The sequence below is a fragment of the Oxyura jamaicensis genome, chromosome 1 (genome assembly GCF_011077185.1).
Source record: "Oxyura jamaicensis isolate SHBP4307 breed ruddy duck chromosome 1, BPBGC_Ojam_1.0, whole genome shotgun sequence".
Lineage (NCBI taxonomy): Eukaryota > Metazoa > Chordata > Aves > Anseriformes > Anatidae > Oxyura > Oxyura jamaicensis.
Genome location: NC_048893.1, coordinates 41,924,942 through 41,951,581, shown reverse-complemented (window position 1 = coordinate 41,951,581; position 26,640 = coordinate 41,924,942). Strand labels below are relative to the sequence as shown.

Below are 26,640 nucleotides of genomic sequence, written 5' to 3'. Positions count from 1 at the left end.
GTATTATACACACTTCTGTTGCTTGTGCTGAGTAATCCCTTCAATTTTCTCTTTTAGTTACTCTCTACTGGGACAGACAGCCATATAATCAGATTCCATGTCAATCATATTCAAGTGCTCTTTCACCCAAGTATTTGAGACAGCTTGCATTCTATAAAGAAAATTTAATGGGCACTCTTAGCAAATAAATAAATAAATAAATAAACAAAGTAATGAAAAAAAAGAAAAAGCAATAGTATTTTATATTCCAGTGATTTTTGTCTCATTGCTAAATCAAATATTTTGTCATTCTTATTCAACAAATTTCGATATTAATAATTTGATTTAAGCATTATCAAAATGACACAATTTAAAAATGTGACATAATGAACCAAACCAATAAACCATCTAATTTGATATACCATTTCTTCCAATGGATGATGCCTGACATATAAGAGAGCTCAAAATCCTTCAACTATATTACACGCAATATTATGCCCTGGGCAATTTGTTTATTTCACCAACTCAGAAAAAGCCTATGGCATGAAGCATGAGGACTATTTCACTTCTATAATTATATCTTCTATAATGTATAACTGCAGGTGTTTCTGAAGATGAAGGGAAAGTTTTATGATGAAAGCAAAGGACTTTCCAACAAGAGACTTGACCTCTTTCTAGTTCTGACACATATTTCCTTGGGGAAAGAATTAGGGGAAAAATTGCAGAGAACAACTAGATGCTCAACTACTTTTGAAAATTAACAAGGGACTAGATCCCATCCATGCCCTTCAGAATCCTACTGCATATCTGTTTCATCTAGGGATGAAAAGTCTATGATTTTGCCTGTTCTTCTAAAAAGAAAGTTTGTGACTTAAAATCTTACAATATAAAGAATGTCTGGCATTAAATTTATATCCTTATGTCAAATAATTAGATAACATGGTTAATAGACATGAATATAAAATTAAATGAAGAACTCTAATATATTATAGAAAAACATTGTTCTCATTTCTTTAAAGCACTCGTTGCTTTAAAATCTTGCCTTTGAATCAACCTCTGCCATACTCAAAGTTTTATCTTTGAGTTGCCTCATTGTTTTGTCTCAACAGTCCCTTAAAGAACTAAAGCCTCAATCCTATGACTGAACCTAAAGAAAGATCCCTGTTCTCAGAACAGAATGACTTCTGTGAATTATTGTTAGGATTTGATAAGAACAGTGAAACACACCTAAGGTGTCAAAATTCCTCTCATTCGAAAAGCTGAAACTCTCCCACAGATTTTTTGTTTTTGAAGTTTGCATTAAGGAAAAAAAAATAGATGAAATGTCTAGGGTGTTTTGCAGGTGTTATGGGCTGTGGGGTCTCATATCAAGTGCATGTCATGTGATCTTTTACTTGCCTCATTTGCCTCCCTCCTCTGAGTCTTAGCTTGCCAAGTAACTATTACAAAAGTAGTACTGTTATACAGTATTCCATATTAAAGAGGAAATACAGAAGCAGATTATATTGTTTTTGTAATGATGCTACCACATCTGAATGAGAGCTTAAAAGCCTTGTACTAATTCTCTGCATCAGTATGGATTTCGGTCAATGATTGTTTTCAGAACTGGGGAAAGACTATCTGGATTCCCAGATTCAATAACAGTTTGTCACAGAAACCACATTTCATTGCAGACTCATAAAGTTTTTAAATAATTCATTTGAACTTTGTTTACTGTAGTGCTTTTATCATACTTTTGTGGTGTCATTCAAAGGTATTTCACTTTTTTATTCATGAACAGACGTTATTGTAAAACAGCGTTGGAAGTATTTCTGTTTCAGTAATTTGCCAGCTACTAGAAAAACTTGATTTTCCAAAGGTATTGAGAGATGCGTTAATCTTCTGGAAAGCTGGAGGTTTGAATATCAGTTAGGCAGTGCCATCAGTTCCTTTGGTTCCCTATGGTTTCTTTAAACCTCTCTTTTCTGATAAGACATGAATCCAGATACATTCGTAGGTCCAGATCCTCTACTTATCATTTTCCATAAAGGCAATGTTCATACGTGGTCCAAGACTGAACCCCAGAGATCTCTAGCACAGCAGCTAGGTCAATCCAGTTAATTAAATGAGCCCAAGAATGTCCCTGGATTCCAAGACTACATGTAAGGAAGAAAGCTACTTTATGCTAACAAAATGTGTAACAGGTATGTTGTCTACAAACTGCCTATTGGAAATGATCCCTGGACTACTTTGCCTTCCAAAATGTACCTTGGAATTGTCCAGGATGACTTCTTGCCGGAACAGTCCAAATTCAAGGCAGGGAATATACTAACAGTTTATTAGTATAAATTACCATATTCTTACAGCCAGTTCCTAGTGTGCTTGAATTTACTAATAGCCAGCCGAAGAACCCAAGAAAGATCATGAACAGGCTACGTGCTTTAAATCCATGGGTTTGTAGCCTGAATTCAGCTCTCCTACACACATTATATCAGCCTTGAGTCATTTACGTCAAATTAAAGTGTTACCTGCAGATGGAAACCATGCAGGTCATGGGGTTTGTTTGCTTGCTCTGTGCACTGTCTGTTTGCTTCTATGCATTGTCATTTCTGATGTCATTCAAGTGCATTGTCAGTCCTGTTTCTCATCTGATAAGATAGGTGCTGCAGATGGTGTAGATACACTCTCAAAGACTGGACCTATTGTTTAGTTTTGATTTCTCTTGGACAAACCTTCTGTGAAGCCTCCTACAAACTCAGAATTGATGCATCCCAACAAAGACAAAGTCAGGAAAAAAGCCAGGGGCCTTCAAGGATGAACATGGAGCTCCTGACCAAACTCAAACAGAAAAAGGATGCCTACCAAAGGTGGAAGCAAGGACAGATAGCCTGGGAGGAATCCAGAGTAACTGTTAGAGCAGCCAGGGATCAGGTTAGGAAAGCCAAAGCCCTGTTAGAATTAAATTTGGCCAGGGACATCAAGAGCAATAAGAAAATCTTCTATAGGTATATCATTGATAAAAGGAAGACTAGGGAAATTGTGGGCCCTCTCCAGAAGGAAATGGAAAATCTGGTTACACATGATATGGAGAAGGCTGATGTACTCAATGATTTTTTTGCCTGAGTCTTCACCAGCAAGAGCTCCAGCCACAAAACCCAGGCCTCAGAAGGCAAAGGTGGGGACTGGGGGAATGATGAACCAGTGAGGTTCCCACTGATGGGAAGAGGGGAAACATAACCCCCCACTTTTAAAAAGGGTAAAAAAGAAGACCAGGGGAACTACAGGCCAGTCAGTCTCACCTCTGTGCCTAACAAGATCATGAAGCAGATCCTCCTGGAAACTATAGTAAGGCTCATGGAAAATAATGAGGTGATTGGTGACGCCCAACATGGCTTCACTAAGGGCAAACCATGCAGACATGTGCAGTTAAATTGAGTGTACCCTCAGCAAGTCTGCCAATGACACCAAGCTGTGTGGTGTGGTCAACACACTGGAGGGATGGGAGGCCATCCAGAGGGACCTTGACAAGCTCAAGAGATGGGCCCATGCAAACTTCATGAAGTTCAAAAAAGTCCTGGTCTAGGATCTGGAAGTGGAAGGAACCTGGTCTAGTGGAAGGTGTCCCTGCCCCTAGCAGGGGGTTTGGAACTAGGTAATGTTTAAGGTCCCTTCTGATCCAAACTATTCTATAATTCTATGCTTCTGTGATTTTAAGACATCACTACATTCTGGTACATGGAAGCTGAAGCTCAGAGAGAAATGAAATGGAAGCCCCAATGACATAATGCTGTTATTATGAATGGACTATATAGTTTAGTTGAAGAAGGTTTCAGCTACTTGAATTTGATTATGTTTCAAATGGATTGTCAACATTTTTACTTGATAAAACACTTGTTTATTTTAAGTTTTAAGGCATTACAATACTGTAAGGGTTACCTAATGTGGGTCACACCTAAAGAAAGTAGTATTAGAAACTTTCCAGTGATGAATATTAGCTAACATGTGAAAATGTTATTGCTAGTAAAATTTTTCATCTGCTCAGTCATGCATAATATAACTATAATCACTCTTGTTCAAGTGAAATAACAGTTCTAGTATTGGAAGAAAAAGTTTTCCTTGCTTTATTGTTCAGAGAATTTTATGGTGCTTTTTATTATTAAATCCAGACTAATTTTACCTAAGGAGCATAACAAAAAGCTGTAGGAAATACCATTAATCTTTTCACACTTTAGTTGGCTTTCCCTAAGAGACTGAAATATTATAATCTAGCAGAAGAAAAGCCAATTGTTTAGTCTTCACTTTTGTTAATCCAAATGGTAAGCAATGCATGGTAAATCTATAAATCCAAAACAATAAAGTCACTGGAAACTGACAAATTATTTTTGTGAGGGCAAATTACTGTATGTGTTAAAAATGATGACGATGATGATAAAGATTCTGAAATAACAAGGAGAAAAGATATTGTTGAGAATAAAAATTTGATAGCCATAAAAATGTTACTTAATGAAAATGGCAAAAACTTAGGTTTAAATGTGTATATATATGCATTATATATATGTAATGTATATTTTGAAAGCTGGTCTCTTTTCAGAAGGAAACACAGACTTGCTGAGTTCTTCTCATACATGAAGGTGGAGGCTCTTCATACGGACACTGTTCTCAAAAGCATGACAGGTTATGACCTATTATTTGTAAAGAAGTGCAAAGCAAGACTTTTTACTGCATAAACTTTTTACTGTCTGCACTGAAACCTACGAAAGAAAAACATTTTGGAATTCCATGGCAATATGACTGGGCCCTGAACATTTCAGAAAATAAATGTCAGCTGTGTTTTTGGTGAGGAAAATTAACTTAGCAGTTAAATATATCTGTATATATGTAGAAACTATTCCTAAATAATCTGTTCTCAATTAAGCAACATATGCATCACTACATATATAAAAACATAAATATTGTGGTGTTCTTGCAAAGATTGGAGTCTAAAGAAGATCATCTTTTGCTGACACTTAGGTGAATAATTCTGATCAGGTTGCAGTGTAGACTGCAGAATCCAAATCAGGTAATATTACTTTCTAAACAATCAACCTGGTAATTGGGTATTGATTATCAAGGCCAGAGTCCTTCACGGCCTTGTCTGCTTAAAATGGACATGAAATGTGACACACGAAATGACAGAAGGTCTTGCGATGTTGTGACAACTGCTAGCAACATACCGAAAATTCTTCCTGAAACTTTAGGTTGTTGTTTGTACAAAGCTCTTCGACATGTTGTAGGAAGGATTTCTTGCTTATTGGCCTGCAAGTAATGACAGAAGAATTAGAGACCTGCAGGGGATTTCTTTATCATTCTTTTAATTTGTATTTAACTGCAGTTTTATTAATAACATTTTCCAGTTCAATAGCAATTCATATTAACAGACAGAAAATTATAAATTGTTTATGGTCCCCTAATTGGTTTCTTTTCAGTCACTTGAAATAGAAGCATTTTCTCCTATTGTTTCCCCTCACCAAATTTTTCAGTTGCTAATGTTAACACTACTGTTGGGTCGGATTGTTTTTTATAGGTAACAACATTCCAAAGCAAGGTTTTGACATTAATGGATGTTTGTAAAGTTACCATTGCATTCTAAAGTACATAATACTTCTTTGTCGCACCGAAAACATTTTATACATTGCAAGGTTTTAGACATATAAAATATTGCAGTGACCTCATTCTCATAATGACATGGTTTTTAAACCCCAAGGAGTTTAAATATCCCTGCATTACTTCCCAAGCTAAAACACAGACATGCAGGCTTCACCCCAGAGAGAGAGAAAGCATTTCTCCAGTTACCATGCAATTAGTCATGCTTTTATGATTTATACGCAGCTTGGAGTTTTTTTCTGTTGTTGGTTTTTGTTATTTATTTTTTTTTTTCTAATAAACATGGAAGAGGGAACCACACATTGAGATTCACCAATGACCACAAAATAAAAATCTTTAATCTACTTACTTGATGGATTTTCTATAACTAAGTAACCTGCAACAGAGATTTTTGTTAAATGTGGAAAGTTGTGAATTAAGCAATATTGTGCATGTTAATAGATTTTAGATTAATTATTCAGTTAACTAAAGAAACAGATTTATTTCTCTCATGGATTCAAATATGTCAGATATCTTGGGGGATACTCTCACTTAGTTCTTATCTCAAGTATTAGCAGTTATGGTAGCTGCAGTTTCTATCATTCCCTTCAGATCATTTTACAATGTTCTGGGTTCATATGGACCTAGGAAATCCATACCTCAAGAACACCACTTCAAATACATTGACAGGCTTCATTTTACACTATCTACCAATGTCATTCTTCTGAGGGACATTTCAGAGAACAGAGATTGGATTATTCTGATTGAATACAGACACCTGTATCTGAGCGAGTCACTAGATTCTTTTTATAATCAACGAAGACAAATAGCTATGATTTCATGTCATTTTAAGCAGGTATCTAAAATGAGTCACAGGTGAATTATGCTATCAGTCTGCCTCTACAGAAGGAAACAGCAGCAATGGCTGTTTTTTTTTGTTTGTTTGTTTGTTATTTATTTATTTTAAATTTAAAATTAGTATCTGTTTTCATGCTCATTTTTTACATGTTTAATTCTGTTTCTAGAACATAGTTATTTTAAAAACTGTGCAACATACTTTATCTGTAACCTAATTCCACAGCAGGTTTCATGTAGATTTTACATAAGCATACAACCCCATGGACCTTTCAGATAGTCTTGTAACATCATCATCACCTCTGAATTTAAGAATGTCTCAGCATTATGGATTTAGAAGACAAATGTCAGGCACTCAGATACAGAAAGATTGTCTAAAGGACTAAGTGAAAAAATTTGAAGAAATACAACTTAAAAGTTAACTTGACTCTTCAAAAAAGCTCTAAGTATACATTTTGAGTGTTGCTCTCTCCAAAATTCATACATGCTTAAAAACAAATCTTACAAAAATATTCTATGACGAAAATGTAAATGCATATTAATATCAGAATTTCAGTAGAAAGGACAACAATTTCCTTTAAAAATACCTGGGTTTGTGAAATTGTTCTTAAATATTTACATTTTAATTTAGATAACAAAATTAGATTAATACAATTGTCGTACCATTTAATATTAAGCATCTAAAAAGTCAATGTCAAAGCTACTGAAGATGCCTTCACGGTACATATATCAATGCTTGTACATATGACAATGCTTGTCAAACTGGCTATGAAACATCTGGGTCACTTTCACTGGAGTGAAAAGAAGTGTAAGAATTCACAGGAAAAGGCTCAAACTCTTTGCTTGAACTCAAGCAGTTACTAGGACAATTGAAGGAGAACTTTAAACAGAAAATAAGAAGGCAATAAGACAACAAAGCAAGCAACTCTATTTATTCAGAAGTTTTAGACATTTAGCTACTGTTACTGTATCACTTGTGGTGTTTGCATTACACATCAGCTGAAACTATGGTCTAGTAATATTGGCAACATTATAAGGCTATAGTTTTCAGAAGGGAAAGAACTCTTAATAAGTGTGCCAATGTGTTGCACACATACACTTGCCATTGAGTAGAAATTAAACATTGGTTTTATGTCTTTTTTAGGACAAAACTCTAAGCAGTCCATACAAAGAAAAAATATTTGCTTTTCCTTTGAACTCATCTATCTTCACCATAGAACAACAGAATAGAAGTAATCTCCCAGCTGACATTCTAGAAATTTTTGGAATGCTATTATCTTTCCTCTTTTCAAACTGATAGCAAATAGGTGCCTACTGCAGCATAGTTTAGTCATTAGGTAATAAAAATTACATCAATGCTGCACATAAGCAAGCTGAATATGACATTTAGTGCTTCATTGGTGAAGGTACATGGGTCCAACAACAAAGAACACAGAGACAAGCAGCACCATAACACAACCTCCTCAATACTTTACTTTACTCTCACTCAAAGCAGTGAAGTAAAGCACTGAAAAAGCATAGAAAATGAACTAAACGGGGCTAGAGTTGGTAATTTCTTGTTCATTTTTTAAGCGTTACTGACAGGCAATTTTTTTATAGGCATAATCATATATTATCTTTAAGAAGCACTAAATTTTAAAGTAGACACCTACACTTTGACACTTTAACCCATCTTTAGATATTGTTGTGAAGAATTTGGTTGTTAGAACTACTGAACTCACACTTCTGTTGGTAGCAAGCAGTAGCTTGGCAACTCAGAAAATAAGGCCATGGAAATGATACTGGCTTTGCTGGATAAAAATCTTCAGAAGGAAGTGAGCTTTGTACACTCACTACAGGTTTATAAGAGATGGCTATGCTCAACTTTAGCATCCTCAGGCATTAAAAAACAGCATTTTTTCCCAAGTCTCTTGAGAATGACATATATAGTGGTAATCTTACATTATTTGGTCAACGAACCCATCTACCTGTAATCTCATTCTCCACATTTCCCAGTCTTTTGTATAAAGCATAAGAACTTAGATATCATTAGATCTTGAGCACAATTTAGAATCAAACTATGAAGTTGCCATTTCCCTATTTCAACAGGACAAATCCAGGTTACCAGTTGTCTGACTTAGAAACCAGGGAAGAAAAACATTCTCTAAGATAAAGAATGCTTTATTGCCTTAAATCTGATTTTCTTTTAAAACAGTGTATTGTTTCATGTGTGGGATTTTTTTGAAGTCTATCAAAAATCTGAATCCCACTCAGATTACTTATGATAGAGCTAGAAAGAAGCCATTTATTTGTGTTGGCAGTGGTAACTGAAGACCATATTGTCACACAGACTCAGCTTTCTTTCTGGGTCAATCATCTGAAATCCACAGAGAATTAAAACTTTGTCCAAATGGAAAACAACAGAAATGAGAATGTAGGCAAAAGGCTTAACTTATAAGCACCATTGACACTTCCTAGGAATAATGGAGGAACTAATTTTTAGCAAGTTAATTGAAAGCAATATGGAGCTTAACCCTTCCTGAATATTAAAGGCCCCGGGAAAGAGAACACATGGTCATTTCTTCCATTGCACCAGGACACAAAGAGTTATAAACCTTGTACTCCTGGGATACGAAGCTCAGGAAGCCTATGAGTGATAGCTGATTACTAAAGGGAATCTTGTTGAAGGAAAAGGTAAGGCAGGAGCCATGGCTATCCTCCCTCAAAGAAAGAAGAACAGGCTAGTCTGGAGAAAGTTTGTGCAGAAGTGTTACTTTGTATATAGACACCTATTGAGTGCAGAATATTCCGGAAAAGTGAGACAACACGAGAATTTTATACACAACACTTTTCCATAGAGTTCTAATTGCCTGTTATTTATTTGCAAGGGTTACAGTGTCTGTAATTAAGAATTTATTTCTTCCAAATATGTGCCCATTTGCTTGTCAATCTGTCTCACATGGAATGAATCAAAAGCCTAAAAGTATCCACCACAAGATGTAACTTTCATGGAAAAATTTTAAGAAACAGGGACCTACATGGCTTTACCCCTTCTACAGAAATCACTGTGAAAGTAGGTGCCAGCATTCTCTCCCAGGTGAGCACCTTGAACACAAAGGAGTTACTTGTCTCAGGCTAAGCCTGGTGGGCCCTGAAAAAAATATTGGAAACCATTTACAGCAGATGAATATCTGCTTTGAAAAATGATTTGACAAACACAATGGACAAGATACAAAACGTAAGAGGTGAGAAGACCTAGTACATAAATATTTAGTGCACTAAAATAATCTATGTCTAATTCAGCCTAGACTGATGGGTTACACATGTTTTAAAGTATTAGATTTTTTATATTTTTGCCTGTCTCATATCATCTCTACTATCATGGGGACCAATGTATTTCCCAAACTTCCAAAGTCAACATCTTGGCTTCATAAAGTGGACCTCATTTTCTGCTGAATACAGTAGAATATAATTCCCTGAATGCCCTCTGAAGCTACATCTCATTAACTATTGTCTAACAAAGACTTGCTAAGAAGAAGACGGTGTATATTCAGCAGCCACTATTTTCAGACACTGAAATTTTTCAAGCTTTTTTTTTTTTTTTTTTTTTTTTTTCCTGATGACCAAGATTGCACAATTATTATAGGGAATTGTGGTATGTCATGAATTTCCTGATTTGAAAAAAAAAAGTTGATTCAAAAAGAAAAAAAGGTTTCAAATCTGGTAAAATGGGATAATTGGCATATTCTTTTTTTTTTTATTTATTTAACTTGAATTTTGCAGTGTAAAATAATGAACACTAAAAATTATAAAAATTGACAAAATAAAATGTTTTGATTTACCTATACTGAACATTTGCTGAGCTTTCTTCATTAAACTTTTCAAGCTTTTGAGTTTTTATTTTTTTCAGAATGAAGAAAAATAATCCATTCATATTCTTACAGAAAAGGAAAACCTTTTTCTATTTCTTTTTATTTCTTATGTGTTACCAGCTGTACAAAGTTTCTCAGTGTATGAACCAAGATCACAGGCAATGATACACTAAGTATGAGAGAATGTCTGAAGAGACGATGTACGAGAAACATTCAAGAATTATCTCCTGGAACAGGCTAGAGTATCTTGTTTTTGTGGATGAGCTGTGTCAGCCATAAGCCCATGCCTTTACTGATCTATAATGACTAACATGATGTATAATATACCAACTGAGAAATGACAAAACACTTTGTTTCCAAGGCATCTCCTTCAAATGAGTGCTGAAAAGGATGATTAGTAGGTACATAAGAAGTCTATACTGTTCTTTTATCATCTAAGATTTCCACACAAACTCTCTATTACCCTTTCAGGGTAGAAAATACACTTGGACTATTAAAACTAGACTTCAGTGGATTTACTATTATTAAAGAAATACAAACAAGCCAGACTGGAAAAGAAGTCTGTCCATCTGTTTTCCATATCAGAAGGCATAAATTGCATCTGGCATTCTGCAACACAGCAAGCTTTTCAAACACAGATGAGATAGCTGCCTAAACAGAGCCAATATCTCTGGGTAGCTTATGCAAATGTAGTAATACACAGTCCCATTCTAAATGCATGGGAAAATTGCGAAGGTTACACTGCAGTCATCAACTTGTAATACAATAGTTTACCATGCTGACATGACACTGCTTTAACCATATACCATGAGAATGGTAAGAACAACACATGAACTAAAAGTCAATCTGTGTAGAATGACTTCTACATAGTTATTCCCTGAATGTAGCAGGTACAAAAGATCTTTCATTGTATACTGTGGGAAACACACAACTAAAATAGCTTAGACATCAAGTTTTAAAGTAAGCCACCTTGGTGCATACTGTTGGCTTCTGCCAACTGCTTGAAATAACTCATCACTACTAGGAAGGATTTATCTATACAAAAAACAGCCTAAGTCAGATACCTGAAAACGCTCTTTTTGCTACTGACATTACCGGAGGTGAATCTTACATACACTGAAACATTCTTTAAAGCTTGAAAGGAGCCCTAATAAACTCAAAATTTTTGAGCAGATCAAAGGTATCCTTTCCCTCATTACTGTATATGTGTAATCTAGTAGGGTCAGTATATTTACTGACTTCTAGTTGAAAATATTGCATGAATACTGTCCTGAGGAGTGCTCAGTTAATACCTCCACTTCAATCTTCCACAATTTGCCATAATGTTCAACAAAGAGCCGGGCAAGGAGCCTGCTGTAGCTCCAGTATAGCTACTGTTTGAAAAATAATAGTCCAAAATTTAACAGCTGCATTCTGTAGCTTACAAGAATGGCCTGGTAGCAAGTCTTTGCTTTAGTCCATTAGTGGCATGGGGAAGGAGGAAAGAGGAAAATATAGATGGAAGGAAATAAACTCCACACCAAAATGTGAAACTGACTCATTAAATAAAGGGTGATGTAATTAAACTGCTGAAGAACTGTGCAGTAAAGGCCTTGCTGTACATAAATCACATAATGAAGTGCATTTGAGCATGAAATATTATATTTTGCAATTACCAATTACCCTGTAAAGTCTGAGACTGTACAAATCAAAACTGTACATAATTAAGACAGAAAAGCGGCACAATGGCACTACTCAAACTGATAAAGGATTTGGCCACATAGATATATTGCTGCGATTGTAACGGAATGGTAACAAAACATCTGTAGTATAAGTAAAAAAGCAGTTGAGAAAAACAAACAAACAAACAAAACCACACAAAAGCTACTTCTCTTAAATGCACACCTTTAAACTGCCAAAGGAAAGAAACAGCATATTTCATATGTCACATTTGCACTATATTTGTTTCAAGAATAGATAGTATACATGAGTGCTATATTATTATAACTTGAAATTGCATGTAAAAATTGTCCTGATTTATTTCAAAATAGTTGTGGAACTGTTGTACATGAACATTAGGGACTAAAAATAAACAGGATTTCGTGATGAAAAATACCACTGGTTGCCATAAGTATAGCTGCAAAGATTGATATTTCACATTGATTAACTATATCATTCAATATAGTATGGTAGCACACAGATTAAGAGAACAGAATGGAAAACACACCACTTTGCTTCAGTAAGACAAAAACTTACTGGATGACAAAAATCTCCTTGCGTCTAAAGAAAAACGAGGAGTATCTGGAAATAAAACCCGTCGACACTTTAGTATATAAAAAAAATTAGTACTATTGTTATTCAGCTAACAGTTTGGAAACAATGCCATTTTGAAGATCTGTCTGGTCCTTTATACAGTTACAGTTACATAGCGCATAGAAAATAATTCTGTCTCCAGAGAATGTATTCCACTGTTATTAGCAGGTAAAAAACAATGCTACCTAAATGGCATGTGTCCCACACAGAACACACCACATGCACTATATCAATGACTTCCAGATTATTCCTACTACATTTTCTCATCTATTACAAGCAGCCATTCCTGTGTGCACTATTTTGAACACGTTTGTACATGCAATTGGCTTACTCTGTACCACACACATAGACATGTACACATTCAAACAAAACAGGTCAACAGCTACAACCTTTCATCTTCCAGCTATTCCTAGTCTGCAACAGTAGGATGCCTGACTGCTAGGGCAAGACTATTTTAGGCTTCTCATCTTTAAGGAGATTGCCTACCACAGTGTTTCATCTGTGACACAGCAGGGAAAATACAGGTAGGTAAAGAATGTTCACCAAACACTTCTAACTCGGTGGGATGCCATAGATTGTTGAGAATCATCATTATATTTTATTTAATTGGTGAATAATATCCATTTTTTCCAGCAGTCAGAAAGAACAATCTGTTTTCCTTCAGATATATCCCCATGACAAGATTCTCTGTTGGACAGAAACTATGAATTGCCTGGACTTGCTACATAGCCAGTGTGCTGAACTCCTCAGGAACTCAGACAATATGCAAAACCCTTTGTGGAGAGAAAAAAAAAAAAGGAAAAAAAAAAAAAAAAAAAAGCTTTCTAGCTTTCTAAATGTAAATTAAACAATGATGCATTTGTTATTGAATTAGCTAACCAGGACTTCTGCAGGGTTTGACTATTTCAAAATGCTTAGTTAGGTTTGCAATCTATACTAAACACTGGGCCATCAAAAATACTGTGTTTAAATTCTATATGTTTAAAAATATGTAGCCTTTTTTTTTTTTTTTTTTTTTTTTGCCAACACAATTAAACAGTGATTTGCACTTAGATCTTTATCTTGTTGTAAAAAGAGCTGAAGATTAAGTGATTTTCTAAAAGCTAGTGAGAAGTGTCTTGAGGATGGAGGTCATTCTTTGAAAAAGGATCTCAGTGACCTGTGTAAATAAGAACACCACAAACACTTCCAAACAAGCAAAGGTCAGAAAGGGGTCATGGCTACAGCCCCTTTGGACTACTATTTTGCCTAAGGAGTATGCTTACCGTGTAAATCTCTCATCCTTCAGCTCCAGGTCTGCCACTGTAATCAACTGATCCAATTTGAATTTAGTGTCAATAATTTCAGCATCTCGTGGGGAGTATGTGCCTCCCTCTTTTTGCTTTTGCCTAATTCTAAACAGAAAATATTAGTGGAAAAATAAATATGCAAACAATTTAAAGACACATATATCAATACATTGATTAGACAGGCTGAAGCTTAAAAATGGCTGCCAGAAGTCCTTCCTTAGCCTTTATTCTGCTCTCACTTCCAATTTAGTCAAATCCAGCAGTTATTTTGCCTAAAACTCATGCAGAAAGAATCTAGCCTACACATTCTTTTAGTTTTCCTACATATATTCTTTGGCAATGCCTGAATGATGCAGCTGAGGAAGAACAGAACTTGTGCTGGAATTAGCAAGCTAACATCATTTATGCAGTACCCAGCCTGCTTCTTTATGTGGGCATTTGTTCACAATTCAAATTAGAGGTTCTTTTCTTTTTCACATGTAAGACTTTAAAGTATTTAATTGTTAAATTTATCAGTAAGGCAGAAAATAGCGTTTGGAATATTTACTTCATATCAATCTGTTTCCCCACAGAGCTGTCAGTAAATAGGGTTAGCCATCATGCTAACGTTACCAGCTGACACTCTGAGCTGTACCTTCCACTCAAGTGAATGGAGAAGTGACTCTAAAATGGTAAGATAGATGTCTGCTCTGATTCTTCCTTCTGGAGAATCTTGTTTTCCTCATTCAGCTACGGAGATTAGCCCTACGAGACTAAAGTTAGTCTCTGTGACTCCCTCCCCTGTGAGTTGCTACATAAAAAGATTTTTTTTTTTTTTTAAAAAAGAAAACAGTACATTTGGAAATGACAGGTTAGTTCCATTTATAGGACTGTTTCATCTCTTCATTAAAACATTTTTGAGTATATGCAAACACGGTATGGCAAGGATGTATAAATCTTACCTTGCAAAAGCATAGACTGCAGCCACCAGAATAACAACTGAAAGTATGCACAAAGTAACTGCAAGGATAACTTCTACAGATCTTCCTGACAGTCCTTCACCTGCAAGAGAAAATAGAAATCTAATATTTAATAAATTCATTATCATTTCTACATTTCTAACAGGAAGGAAGCAGGTAGAGATGAAGGACAGACTCTTCTATCTCAAAACAGTTGCATGTATTTTTTATCATTTGCAGAGTTGCTCAAAAAAGAAAAACAGGAGCAATTTATTTAGAAGCTCCTAAGCATTGCTGATCTATGTAATACATATGCTAACAGTACATGTCTATGGCTATTTGTATAACCATCCAGTGGTGCTTTTCAGGTTTACCTGCTAAGCAGGTTATGGTAGGTCTACACTTCACTCACATCAGTTGGAGTGTGTTTAAGTATATGTTGAGCTCCTGCTTCAGCCTCAGTGCAGCCAAGAACAGACACACTGCTCTAACAGCTAGGAATCACCAAGCGCCAAAAGTGGGAAAGAAAGAGCAAAAAGTCTAAAGCTATGAGGTTTGTAGCCATCACTCACAGACAGGAATAAAAGATACTTTCTGGAGATCCCCTCCTCAGGGTGTTGAAGGAACGTACCTAGTGACTGGATCTGAACAGTCTGGATTAATCTGCCTCAGCGACGATTAACTCATGCTCTTTATTCATATGGAAATTAGTGATATTGTTAGAATAACCATTAGCAGGTCAGAAGGTATCTTAAAGAGCTTGATGATATTAAGTTAAAGGGGTGGTATTCTTATCAGTCATTCCAGGTGAGAATGAAGGTTCATTCAAAGACTGATACACCTGTTAGTTTAGTATTTTCAAAACCTCTTTTCCAGTTTCTTTGGTGCTTAATTTCTGAGTCCTTTAATTTGCCATTCTTCCTGGTAATATTGTCCCTATCTCAGAAACCTTAGCCTCTTTTCTCCTTAGGCATACAGTGAAAATAAGGATAACAAGTATTCTTTGGTATTCTTTGCTTGTGCTGGTATGCACCTCCTCTTTCTGATCCAAAACAGGAAACCTAGCTTCTGTCCAGGAAGGAAAGGAAAATATACTGCCTTCCTGTCATATGAAACCAAGATTTCCCACTCATGGAACAACATCCTCACAAGGACATGCTGGAAACCACTGAAGTCCTGATTTCACTTCTCTCAAAAGACTTAGACAGCATATTGCAGATGATCTGGACTTCTTGTACATTGTAAAGCATGATTAAAATTCAATGATCTTGACTTAGCTGAATAAATTTTCTTAAAACAATAGGATACAATTTTGTAAGACCAAGTGCATAGTTCTACTTCAATACAGGAATAATTAATTACAGTAATACTGCACAGTAAACGCTAGGTTAGGTAGCAATTATCAGAAATTTGAGATTATTGTAGACCACAAGCAATGTGAATAAGTGATATCATGCCTGTATGAAATGACAGACATAGTCTTGTTATACAGAGATTTAAGTGTAGTTTTCTAAACACCTGACATAATTCCTCCACTGCATTAGTAAAGCCTCAGGTTCAACACAGGGCACTACAAGGTCAAAACAGTTTAGACCAGGCCCAGACAACACAGTAAAAAGTGAGTATATAAAAAAATATTGCAAGGAGAAAAGGAATAAAGAAGTCCCTGATCTCTGTGATTGATCTATGTATAAGACGGCATCAACAACAACAACAAAAATTTGATTATTTCCTGTTTCAATGGCTTTTTATTTCATATGGAAAAAGACCACAGTTGTACAGGACTACTGAGTTGTCCACAATGATTTGCTGAACTAGCTATTACAGTTTATAGAAAGGTTATAATCTGCCTTGATGTACTACAGTTTTAAACATTATTTGCCACTACATCTTAACTATCTCATGGAAAAATCCTGACCTTTCCTTGTAGTGTGGACATTATTTTTGCAATCCCAGTCATGAGTTATATGGAAGAAACTCTACTTCTCCAGCTCAAGAGGAGAGTTTTGGCACTTGAAGTATGGCTGAGTGGGAAGTCGATACTAAAATGTATTCTTTGTTACCATTAAAAAATCATTGCTGCTGTATCACAGTGTATCACAATAGTTTCTGCTTCGTTGTTCCTCTCTAGCAAAATTGCTGTTGCTCAACAAGAGCATCAGAAATCTGTGACAGAGGTCTTTCTTATAGATTTTTTTCTTCCTCAAACCTATTTAACATGCCAAAATAATCAGGGACATTTTCTGAGCTGTAACGAATACCTGACAAAATTCAAGTTATCATTTTATCTCCTAAAACAAAAGTGTTGCGTTAGCAAAACACAGATTTCAGTGATAATTACAAAAGATGATTATTGATTCAAAATGGAATTGCATTTCTGATTTCAGGCAGCATAAATTTCTTCAGAAAATGTAGTGTTGTTACAAGTGAAATAGAAGTCATTGGTCACAGAGATATCCAACAGCTACTGATCTTTTCAGCAAGTTTTCTGAGTTATGCTTCTAGAGTAAGTCTGAAGTTTGTATTACCAAAGCCCGTTCTCTAAAGAAACACTTAGGGAAGGTTCCTCAAATTATGAGTCTCAAGAGAAAATGCGTATGAAAATATCTAACTTTATTCACTTAACATGCAGCAATGGCTGTACTGGGGCTGACAACAGCAGTCTTGGTGCTGTACCAAGGCTACTCAAATGCAGTACCTGTCGCGCTTTTGGTATATGAATTTGATGTTGTTTTCACAACAGCTTTGTAAGAAAGCACTTAATTACCTATTCCACTTAAGTTTTGGTTAAAAAGCAGTACTTGATGTTAAACAGCACAGAAGTCAATAGCATATAGGTATTAGGAGCCATAGACATTTGAGGAATTTATCAGGGCTATTTTTTTATCCCACTACATTTTATTCAGCATACAAACAGCTCTTGCTTCTTTATAATTTATACCACAGGAGACAATGTCACAAGTTTTCAGTAACAAAAAAGAATAGCATGAATTATACTATCTGCCTGCTACTACAGCATAATTTCTCTACTTGTCTTGATGATTTCTTTAAGCATTTCAGAGTTTCCTGTTAGAAAGGTGCCCAGGTATGTCCACCTGACTGGATAAAGTCTGACTCATTTCCAGGAGACTTATTTTCTCTGATCAGACATAAAGTCTCTTCCTCACTGGTCAAGCTAATTGTTTCATTGGATTAGAAATTTTTAAGTCAGAACCTATAGAAACAACTTTTGTCTTTCACTTTCTGAAACATTCAAGACTGCAGAAACAGTGCCAGATCCTTTCAGAATATTCAGGTAGTGAATTAGCATTTCAGGATCTTCAATATCAGATCATGTAACAAATTTCTAACATGGATTAGATGAATAAGGGAGCTCATATCACAGAAGATGAATGCCAAATGAAAAATATGTGCCCACTAAAATTCTTCTGGGTACTCATCCAGTTGTCTTGGGATCCCTTTTCAGAAAGTCAGGGTTAAAGCTTAGCTAAGTAAGTTTTGGCTTACCAATGTATAAAAAGAACTTAGAGATCTTATTGCGATCTGCTAAGAGAATCTTCATTCCCAATTTTGGTGGTACATCAACACCTCCATGGAAGAATTCATGCTGGATTTGAGACCCCGTAACAGCTGCCTTATTGGCTGGTGACATCAGAACCAGATGATTTCTATTAGACAATATTAATTTATTAATACAGAGCTTTGTCTGTATCGAAAAGCTGAAGGGCTACAGGGTCATGTCCTCAAATGACCTGCCAGTTGAAGAAAAGATCAGGAGCTGAGAGGTTTACTACACCACGCTCACTGGAATAGCTGTAATAGTAAATCCAACATGTAGGCATTGCACAAACAGCATAGCTTCTGACTATAGTCCACCTAATAAGATAAGCAATCCTGGCAAAATAGTATTTTCATTGATATAACTGAATCTTGGCTAATGAACTTTGACAATATTTCTTTTTCATTTAATGGCCCAAGCTGAGGTAAGACATCCTGAAAAGGACAGAGGAAAAAAATGATGCATTTCCTCACTAGGCAACAACCATCCTGGTTAACCTAAGTCCAACAAAAATAGATATGATTTACTACAGGGAAATCAGTCTACTAAAAAGGCACATTAAATTGTCTAAATTCTTTAGAAATAGAGAAATACTTTAATAAATGACACTCTCCTTACCTAAAGTTTTGACAGGATCAGAAAAGTCAGAATCTGTAAACTGTCCTTTAACATTAGTTGCTCTGAACTTAAATCTGTAAAATAAAGAAAACTAATTAACATAAATCTTATGTGTATTTCCTTTAAAATATTTAATTTAGAAACTAAAAATTATTGAAGTTTTAGTATAATATAACCTGGTATCCTTATCCACCTGCAAAAGTGACATTACGACAGACATCTAGGACTCAGTATCAATAAGCTAAATGTATAATGAAACTATATGAAGCAGGCTATATGTCTTGAATTTGGGCTAATTTAATTTAGGAACTCAGTAAGCACTAAAAAATAAAAAACAATTGTCTCCCATAATTCCGCTTCAGACAAAAACTTGCAATTAAAACACACAGCGATACTTCAAGCTACAGCTTTTCATTACTGAACTACTTGTTTTGTTTATTTATTTATGTATTTATATATGCTTGTATAAATGTATATTTCACTTAAATGTTTCTCTTGGATGAACATACAGGCAAATGTACTTACAGGTACTGTTTTCTTGGTTTCAGCGGACCATTACATATTTTGTCTTGACTGCCTGGTATCACGCATGTAGTATCAGCGCCTATGACATATATCTCTTCTTTGCCACTCAGATCTTCTTTTCCTTCTACACATGGTGGGTTTGGAAAGCCTTCATTTGTAAAATACGGTCTTGGTCTGTTGAAGTAGGCATCGTACCACTTAGTAACATTCCCATCATGCTGAGCTATTGTTAAGAAAAGAAATAATCAGAAATAATTTACATTCTAATTAGATTGTTAATAAGTTAAATAAAAGATCATTTTTTAAGGCCTTAGCATGCTATTGGTGCCATTTATACAACTAAGGCTGTAGCTCTCTTTTTACTTGAGCCCAGATGTCCTAAAGACCCACACGACCTGTATTTTGCTAACTAAGAGTAAGTCAACTGAATCACAGCTAGAAAAATTCAGGGACTGTTTCACACATAAGCTGTGCCTGTAGAAGGTAACAGTCGTGCAAGGCATTTACTTTGAAACTCGTAATGTCTAGCAAAGACAGTTAAAAGTGTTTACTCTAAACACAGTTTAATAAATGAAATTACTGAAATGAATGAAATTACTGAAATGAAATAAATTAAATTACTAGTTTTCCATAAGTGATGGAAAATCACTTATTACTGAGCAACACTGACAGGAGAAAAATCTTCAAAATATCTCTTAAAATGGTATTTGCATATTGTTCATTTCAAGAGAAACTTCACAGATATAGCTATGAAGTAAATGTCTCTAGGATTAGTGCTGAAATACATAATTCAGAAAAAGGTGAGAGACTGTACCACTTAATGTGAGTGCTGTACCTCCACGCTTTTAAAGCTAGCAAACCAAGCAAAGTAAATACCTGGAATTTTTCCATCCTAGGTAAAGTAAGCCTGACCATATGATGTCCACTCCTGAAACTCCCACGCACATTCGTAGGCAATTACTCAAAAGAGTATCATGAGACTGGTCACATGCATAAGTGTTCATCAGTCCATACAAGGGAATACGCATTCTAACCCACAGTCTACAGAAGGGATTTATGTAAATCCCTCTGCCCCCGTTATGAAATGGAAATATCAACTGCACATGACTGCATTCTTTTACAGGCAACACTAATAGCAATAGAAAAAAAAAAAAAAAAAAACTTGCAAAAAAGTTTTATATTTATTCATCCTTCACAAAAGCCAAATGTGTTTATTTCTTCACGAAGATGAAGAAAATATAAAGAAAATATAATCATAACAGTAGGGCTTCATTGGCAAGTGTTCTCAAAACCCAGCCTACAGGTATTGTGGAAGACACTTTGCTGTTAGTACTGCTGTCACAGCTAAAGTGATTTAGTCAGCTGTTTTCTAACATGAAGTTTCTGACAATCAAAAAAAAAAAAAAAAAAGAACAACCTGAAAATAAAGAAATTAAAAAAAAAAAACAACAAAAAAAACAACAACAAAAAACCCACAAAACAATTTTCAAGAGAATATATAAAATTCTACCTCCAGCTTCTACAACAAGAACCTGTATCTTCTTGATAGGTCCATGATCATCACTGTAATAACATATTGGCATTCTGATTGTAATTGTTGTGGCTGTGACAAGTAAGGCCCCATTGGTATCGTAAACAGGTGCTGGTTTCTTTTTAGGCCGTGGTGGTTCTGTTTTTAAACAAAGATATACCACAGAGTTTTGTTTTCCACTGCCAGTACTTAGTTCAGGCACATAGCTGTGTTATGAAAGAAAAATCATTGCCATATTTTCAGCGACAATTTAATGCCCTAATTCATGCTCTAAGCCTCTAAAAACTGTATTCTCTTAAATGCCTCCGCATATCAGTTTTCCATTAAAAAACAATGAAAATATTGTCTTAGATTTTCAGAGGAAGTTCAGTCAACAACGGTATTTATTTCCATGAATACCATACCGTTTACCTAGCTACACCTCCGTGTTATTCTTCTAAGCTGTTTGCTGATGGTAACTAAAATACTGATGTCAATATGCTTGCTTCACTGTGCTGCACATGGTTTAGCAAATGATTAGTGACACATAGCAAAACTGAGCACTGCAATTGCAGGCTATCAGTTATGTTCTTCTGTTCCTACTTCCTCTAAAAATACAAAAAGGCACACAGCTATGTAGTCACCGGTAGAAAAGCAATTTCTTCAGCATTTATAGAGATGTCAGACAAGGGCACTTTTTGAGACATACCTTTGATATCCATGGTTATTTTCAATTGAATTTTTGGTCCTGCACCAGCACCATTAATTGCATACACCTTAGAAAAACAAGCACTTGTTAATGAGTATTTGTACTAGCTTCAAATCAGCCAAATATAAATACATCTGAAGCAACAATAAATGCTGAAACACTCTTTTCATGCCATTCACACTTTGCTAGAACTTACTTCATATTTCTTTGCAATCCTAAGTAAAGTAATCCTTTATCACTTGTAATTTAGCTCTTACAAAAAGAAAAAAAACAAACCTACTTGGACAGTTATGTTGCCACCTCTCGTGTATGACTGATTTTATTAAAGGACTCTTTCACATAGAGAGGGACTCTGTCAGGGAGTGTAGTGACAGGACAAAGGGTAACAGCTTTAAGCTGAAAGATGGTAGGCTTAGATTAGATATTAGGAAAAAAATATTTACTCAAAATGTGGTGAGGCACTGGAACAGGTTTCCCAGAGAAGCTGTGGATGCCCCATCCCTGGAAGTGCTCAAGGCCTGGTTAGATGGGGCTTTGAGTAACCTGGTCTGATGGGAGGTGTCTCTGCCCATGGCAGAAGGTTTGGAAGTAGATGACCTTTAAGGGCTCTTTCAACCCAAACCATTCTGTGATTCTATGATTACAAGCATATTCTTCTAGTAAGCTCCCCTTGCAGAACCAGACCTTTCATCTGAACTAAATTTGAAATGCAAGTGCTGGAATTAAGAGAGAAATTTATTCCTGTGCCTGTGACAATGTGTCACAGGCTGCTTCAGTAGGACATGAACCTATGAGCAGTGGTGCACAGCTACCACTAGTGATGTTTTGGGCTCCCATTCACTCCTCCCTTCTCACTGTTCCCCTCTTTCTTCAGACTTCACATTCTTCACAACCCAGCTAACATTCTCTGTATGATAGTTTTGATTTGGCTTAGTTCTGTGTTCCCTATCCAGGCTAATCTCTCAATCACACCAAAGAAAAAGTATTAATTCTTACGCTGACATTATAGGTATGTCCTCCTTTCAGTCCTTCTATCATGGCAGTGACCGACTGATCTGTTTTATCAATGACGCTAAGGTTGTGGATCCGGATAGCAGCAGGGTCATCTTCATTGTACACCATAGCTTGATACACCTGAATATTCCCATTTGGTTCAGATGGCGGCACAAATGTCACTTGGAACTTTGTTACCTCATCAGGTATCTTCTGAAATGTTATGTTGTTAGGCGGGTCTTCAGGCACTGAAATAGACATTTAATGATCCACTTATATCATGATGTTCACTACTATGACTATTAGAGTGAAACCTGAAAATTACACTTTCACATATCTATATTTCATTTGTATTTTCTGCTCTTACTAAAAAATCTCAATTTTTATTACATATGCAAATATTTACAAAGACTAATAAAAGTTAAATTTGTAGTGAAATACTATTCTTGATGATAACATTTAATGCTATAAATATTAAAAATAACTGTTAGATAACCCTCATTAGTTTCTACTCAGAAAAGTTTCTTCTGATTTTCTTCTCAGAAAGCCTGAAGGCACCATTGTACCTTGAAATATATCCTGAGGTAAACAAATCCTCATATGGGCTGACAAGCAAGAAGCAAGTGTTAGTCTTGAGTATCCTTTCTTGAAAGCCTTCTGTCAACAGTGAGCTCCCTCCCAACATATAAACAAGCCACCATGCTTATCACAGCTAACTCTAAGAAAAAAGTTTTCCACTAGCTGATGCCCAGACATATGCAGGGAATTACAACAGGTCAGGCAAGGGTTTCAGCTTCTGTCCAGAAATGTATCAGAAGCCAACAACCACACAAACACAACATGCACTTTTGCCAAAGACAGTTATTTGTCAAACTTTTATTCCAGTAGTTTATTGTCAAGACAGCAGAGGTATAAATCATTTTCCCAATGTCCCTGTCTGAAAGAAAAAGGCTGTAACATTCTTTCCAGGCAGCTGAATATTTACTGCTCTACCTGAGCGGACAAATATGTAGCATGACCTCTAAACAGTGAAATCAAGTAACTGAAAGTAAAAACATTCCCTCAGCCAAAGATTTAGATGCAGTTGTCAATCTTCTTTTTTTTTTTTTTTTTTTTTTCTTTCTTCTTTTTTTTTTTCTTTTTAACCCCAGCCAATGAATGATAACCGAGGTTTCTTTAGAGGAGTGAAGTCTATGTAAATTAGTCCTATCTTTCTCAGATACTCAGCTGTGTGCTAGACTGTGCATACCAGATGAGATGAGATGAGATGGAAAAAACAACTGTTCTTCACTACGGTTACCGAATCTTCTATTATATCACACTTTCACATGAAAGAAAAGGCTACTAAAAAAGGTGGCTCACAAACCAAAAAAGATAGCTCACAAAACAAAGTAAGCTACCAACAAATTTAATCTGATTTCATTTTGCCACAATAAAAATCTATATAAACAGATCATGAAAACCTTACAATTTGACATATTAAAGGCATTATATATATACTTACATATATGCACACACACTTATCATATCACTAGAGACATTGGATTTTCATACTTCAGAGGAAAGATGAATGATAAATACAATCACTATGTAGTATATGCTAATCTGAAATTAATTTGAATATATAGCTAAACCAGTTGACCTGGAGCTAACCTCACTATGAATAAAGAAATTGTAGTTTAGACACATGATAATTAGTTTGAATGAAACAAAACTTCAGTATTGTTTCAGAAAAAAAAAAGAAAAGAAAGAAAAGAAAAGAAAAGAAAAGAAAAGAAAAGAAAAGAAAAGAAAAAAGAAAAGAAAAGGAAAAGAAAAGAAAAGAAAAGAAAAAAGAAAAAGTCTGTTTAAATATTTTTAGTGAACAACTCAAAACTTGCAAAAGTAGCAGATGGAGCACAACCAAGAACTATGGATGTTAAGATAGAACTATATCTTTTCCATGTACATAGTTATATTTTCCAAGGCCAATGTTGTCTATTGTAAAGTCTTCTGTTGTCATGAGTCCTCATATAATTCCTCATATTCATCTCTCAATTTTATTTCTATGAAAACCTTAATAGTATCAGCAGGTTTTTCACCTTAATATCTACCTCTTTCTCCAGATTGTTTTGAAAATGTGGTAGAGCTGACTTTATCACAGCCCTTCTGGGCTACCAACCTCCTTCCATTAAGAATACACAAATTATGTCATAAGTTCAGTACTGCCATTTATAAGCAGTGTGATTCAATTCACTTAAAGGTAAATCTTAGTATTTATTATCACCATCACTTTCTTGCTGACTGGCACCTTCTAAACATTAAAGAAAAAAAATATTGTGAGAACAAATCTGCATTAAAAGTGCACCGTGTCTTCAAAACTGTCATTTATCAGATGAAAGAAAAACAGCAAAATTTGATCCAGATGAAGTGGAGAAAAATACAAACCTGCTTCAAAAGTGGAGACAATTACTGGAGAACTAGCCTTGCCTTCAATGGCTGCGGCATTAACGTCACCCGTAAAGGCAATGATTACTACAGAATACCTTGTAAATGCCTTCAAATCAGAAATTTCTAGAATTTTACCCTCATAATTTGTCTTCAGGAACTGAGCTTTATAGTTGTCATTGTCTACCTGCAAAACAAAACAAAACAAAAAAAATAAAAAAAAAATTACAAGACTTCAAACAGCCAACAGCACAGCATTACTATTTGAATACCATATTTAACTTGTATCTCCCTCCTTTCCTAACTGCTGCACAGCTAGAAAGCTGCACAAGGGGGTATACACCTACCCCACTCATGTTGCTTCTTAAACACTTTGTGTAATATAGGAAGTGGGCTGCTTGTTTGGGTTGAGTTGGAAGGAACTTGGTGCCCTCTTCCACTGAGCAAACAGACCGATTGGCAGACAGTGGGTCAAGGGAGCAGTACTAATCTGAAATGGGAAACAAACCAGGCAGAATTTTTTTTTTTTTTTTTTTTAAAAAAAAGGGTAGCAATTTACAATGTTGATAGCACCACAGAGAAAGCAATTCTTGGGATTCATTAATAATAACACTACTGCTAAGACAGTAGAATGGAGTAATTCTGTCACTAGAAGAGCTGGAAAGTTTAAATAATTGGGGATTAATCTAGAAAGGGAAAGATGGCAGAATACAGTAATAACTTCAAAATATAAGAAGGATGCTACTGAACTGAGGATAATCCATTGGTTTTGGTGTTTGAGAAAATACAAATAGAAATGATCTTTGCACTAAAAAAGATAATGATTAAATATTACAAAAATTGCAACAATATACCTAACCATGTAACTAAGGCTGTGACTGTAATGTTAGTTAAAAACTGGAATAATCTATGGAAGGTTGCTGAGCAGCTTTCCACACTGGACATTTTTAAGAACAAGATAATGAATCGCCTGTCAGGAAGATTCCAGGTATGCTTGTTTCTGCATTATAGCAAGAATATGGACAAGATTACTTATTGAGATCCTTACATCTAAAGTAATCTGTAGTTCTGTAGAAAAATATACAATGTTGATCTTTATATCCAATTTAATCTTAGCTTAAAAAAGGAGAAAGATAAAATTTTCTAGCATATGATCAAGTATCATTTTCAAAATTCTTTTTATGTCTATTCCCACTACTTCAGTTAATGATGTTTTCATTATTGTTTCTTCAGTATGTTATTTGAAAAGAGGATTAGGAAGCTGTACAGTAGTTTTCCCACTGGATGTAATCTGTATTAAACACAGCTGCTAAAACATTAGAATAGTTCAATCATACCTTTTATTTGACAGATATGCATCTATTCCCACTGAGAATTAACCTGAACTAAACTTTCTGATGGACTAAACAGACATTCATTTCCTGGGATGGCCATCAAGGGCTTTTCCTATCTGACTATCAAAAATCTGGCATATAAATATTTACAGTAGAGCTA

At 35.3% G+C, this 26,640-nt stretch overlaps 1 protein-coding gene across 2 annotated transcripts in view; it reads right to left on the bottom strand.

Annotated features, from left to right (window-relative positions):
• PTPRQ (protein tyrosine phosphatase receptor type Q) overlaps positions 1-26,640 on the bottom strand; it is a 106,590-nt gene that overhangs the window by 15,846 nt on the left and 64,104 nt on the right. The window contains exons 28-38 of one of the 2 annotated variants that reach the window (XM_035341306.1): positions 25,147-25,333; positions 22,723-22,967; positions 21,727-21,793; positions 21,018-21,176; positions 19,508-19,730; positions 18,983-19,056; positions 14,809-14,908; positions 13,844-13,972; positions 12,522-12,566; positions 5,951-5,977; positions 5,172-5,253 (exon numbers count right to left, since the gene is read on the bottom strand). In XM_035341306.1, coding sequence (XP_035197197.1) covers positions 5,172-5,253; positions 5,951-5,977; positions 12,522-12,566; positions 13,844-13,972; positions 14,809-14,908; positions 18,983-19,056; positions 19,508-19,730; positions 21,018-21,176; positions 21,727-21,793; positions 22,723-22,967; positions 25,147-25,333 — 1,338 coding nt within the window. The remainder of the gene's footprint in view (positions 1-5,171; positions 5,254-5,950; positions 5,978-12,521; positions 12,567-13,843; positions 13,973-14,808; positions 14,909-18,982; positions 19,057-19,507; positions 19,731-21,017; positions 21,177-21,726; positions 21,794-22,722; positions 22,968-25,146; positions 25,334-26,640) is intronic. The other variant, XM_035341315.1, reaches the window with a different exon arrangement.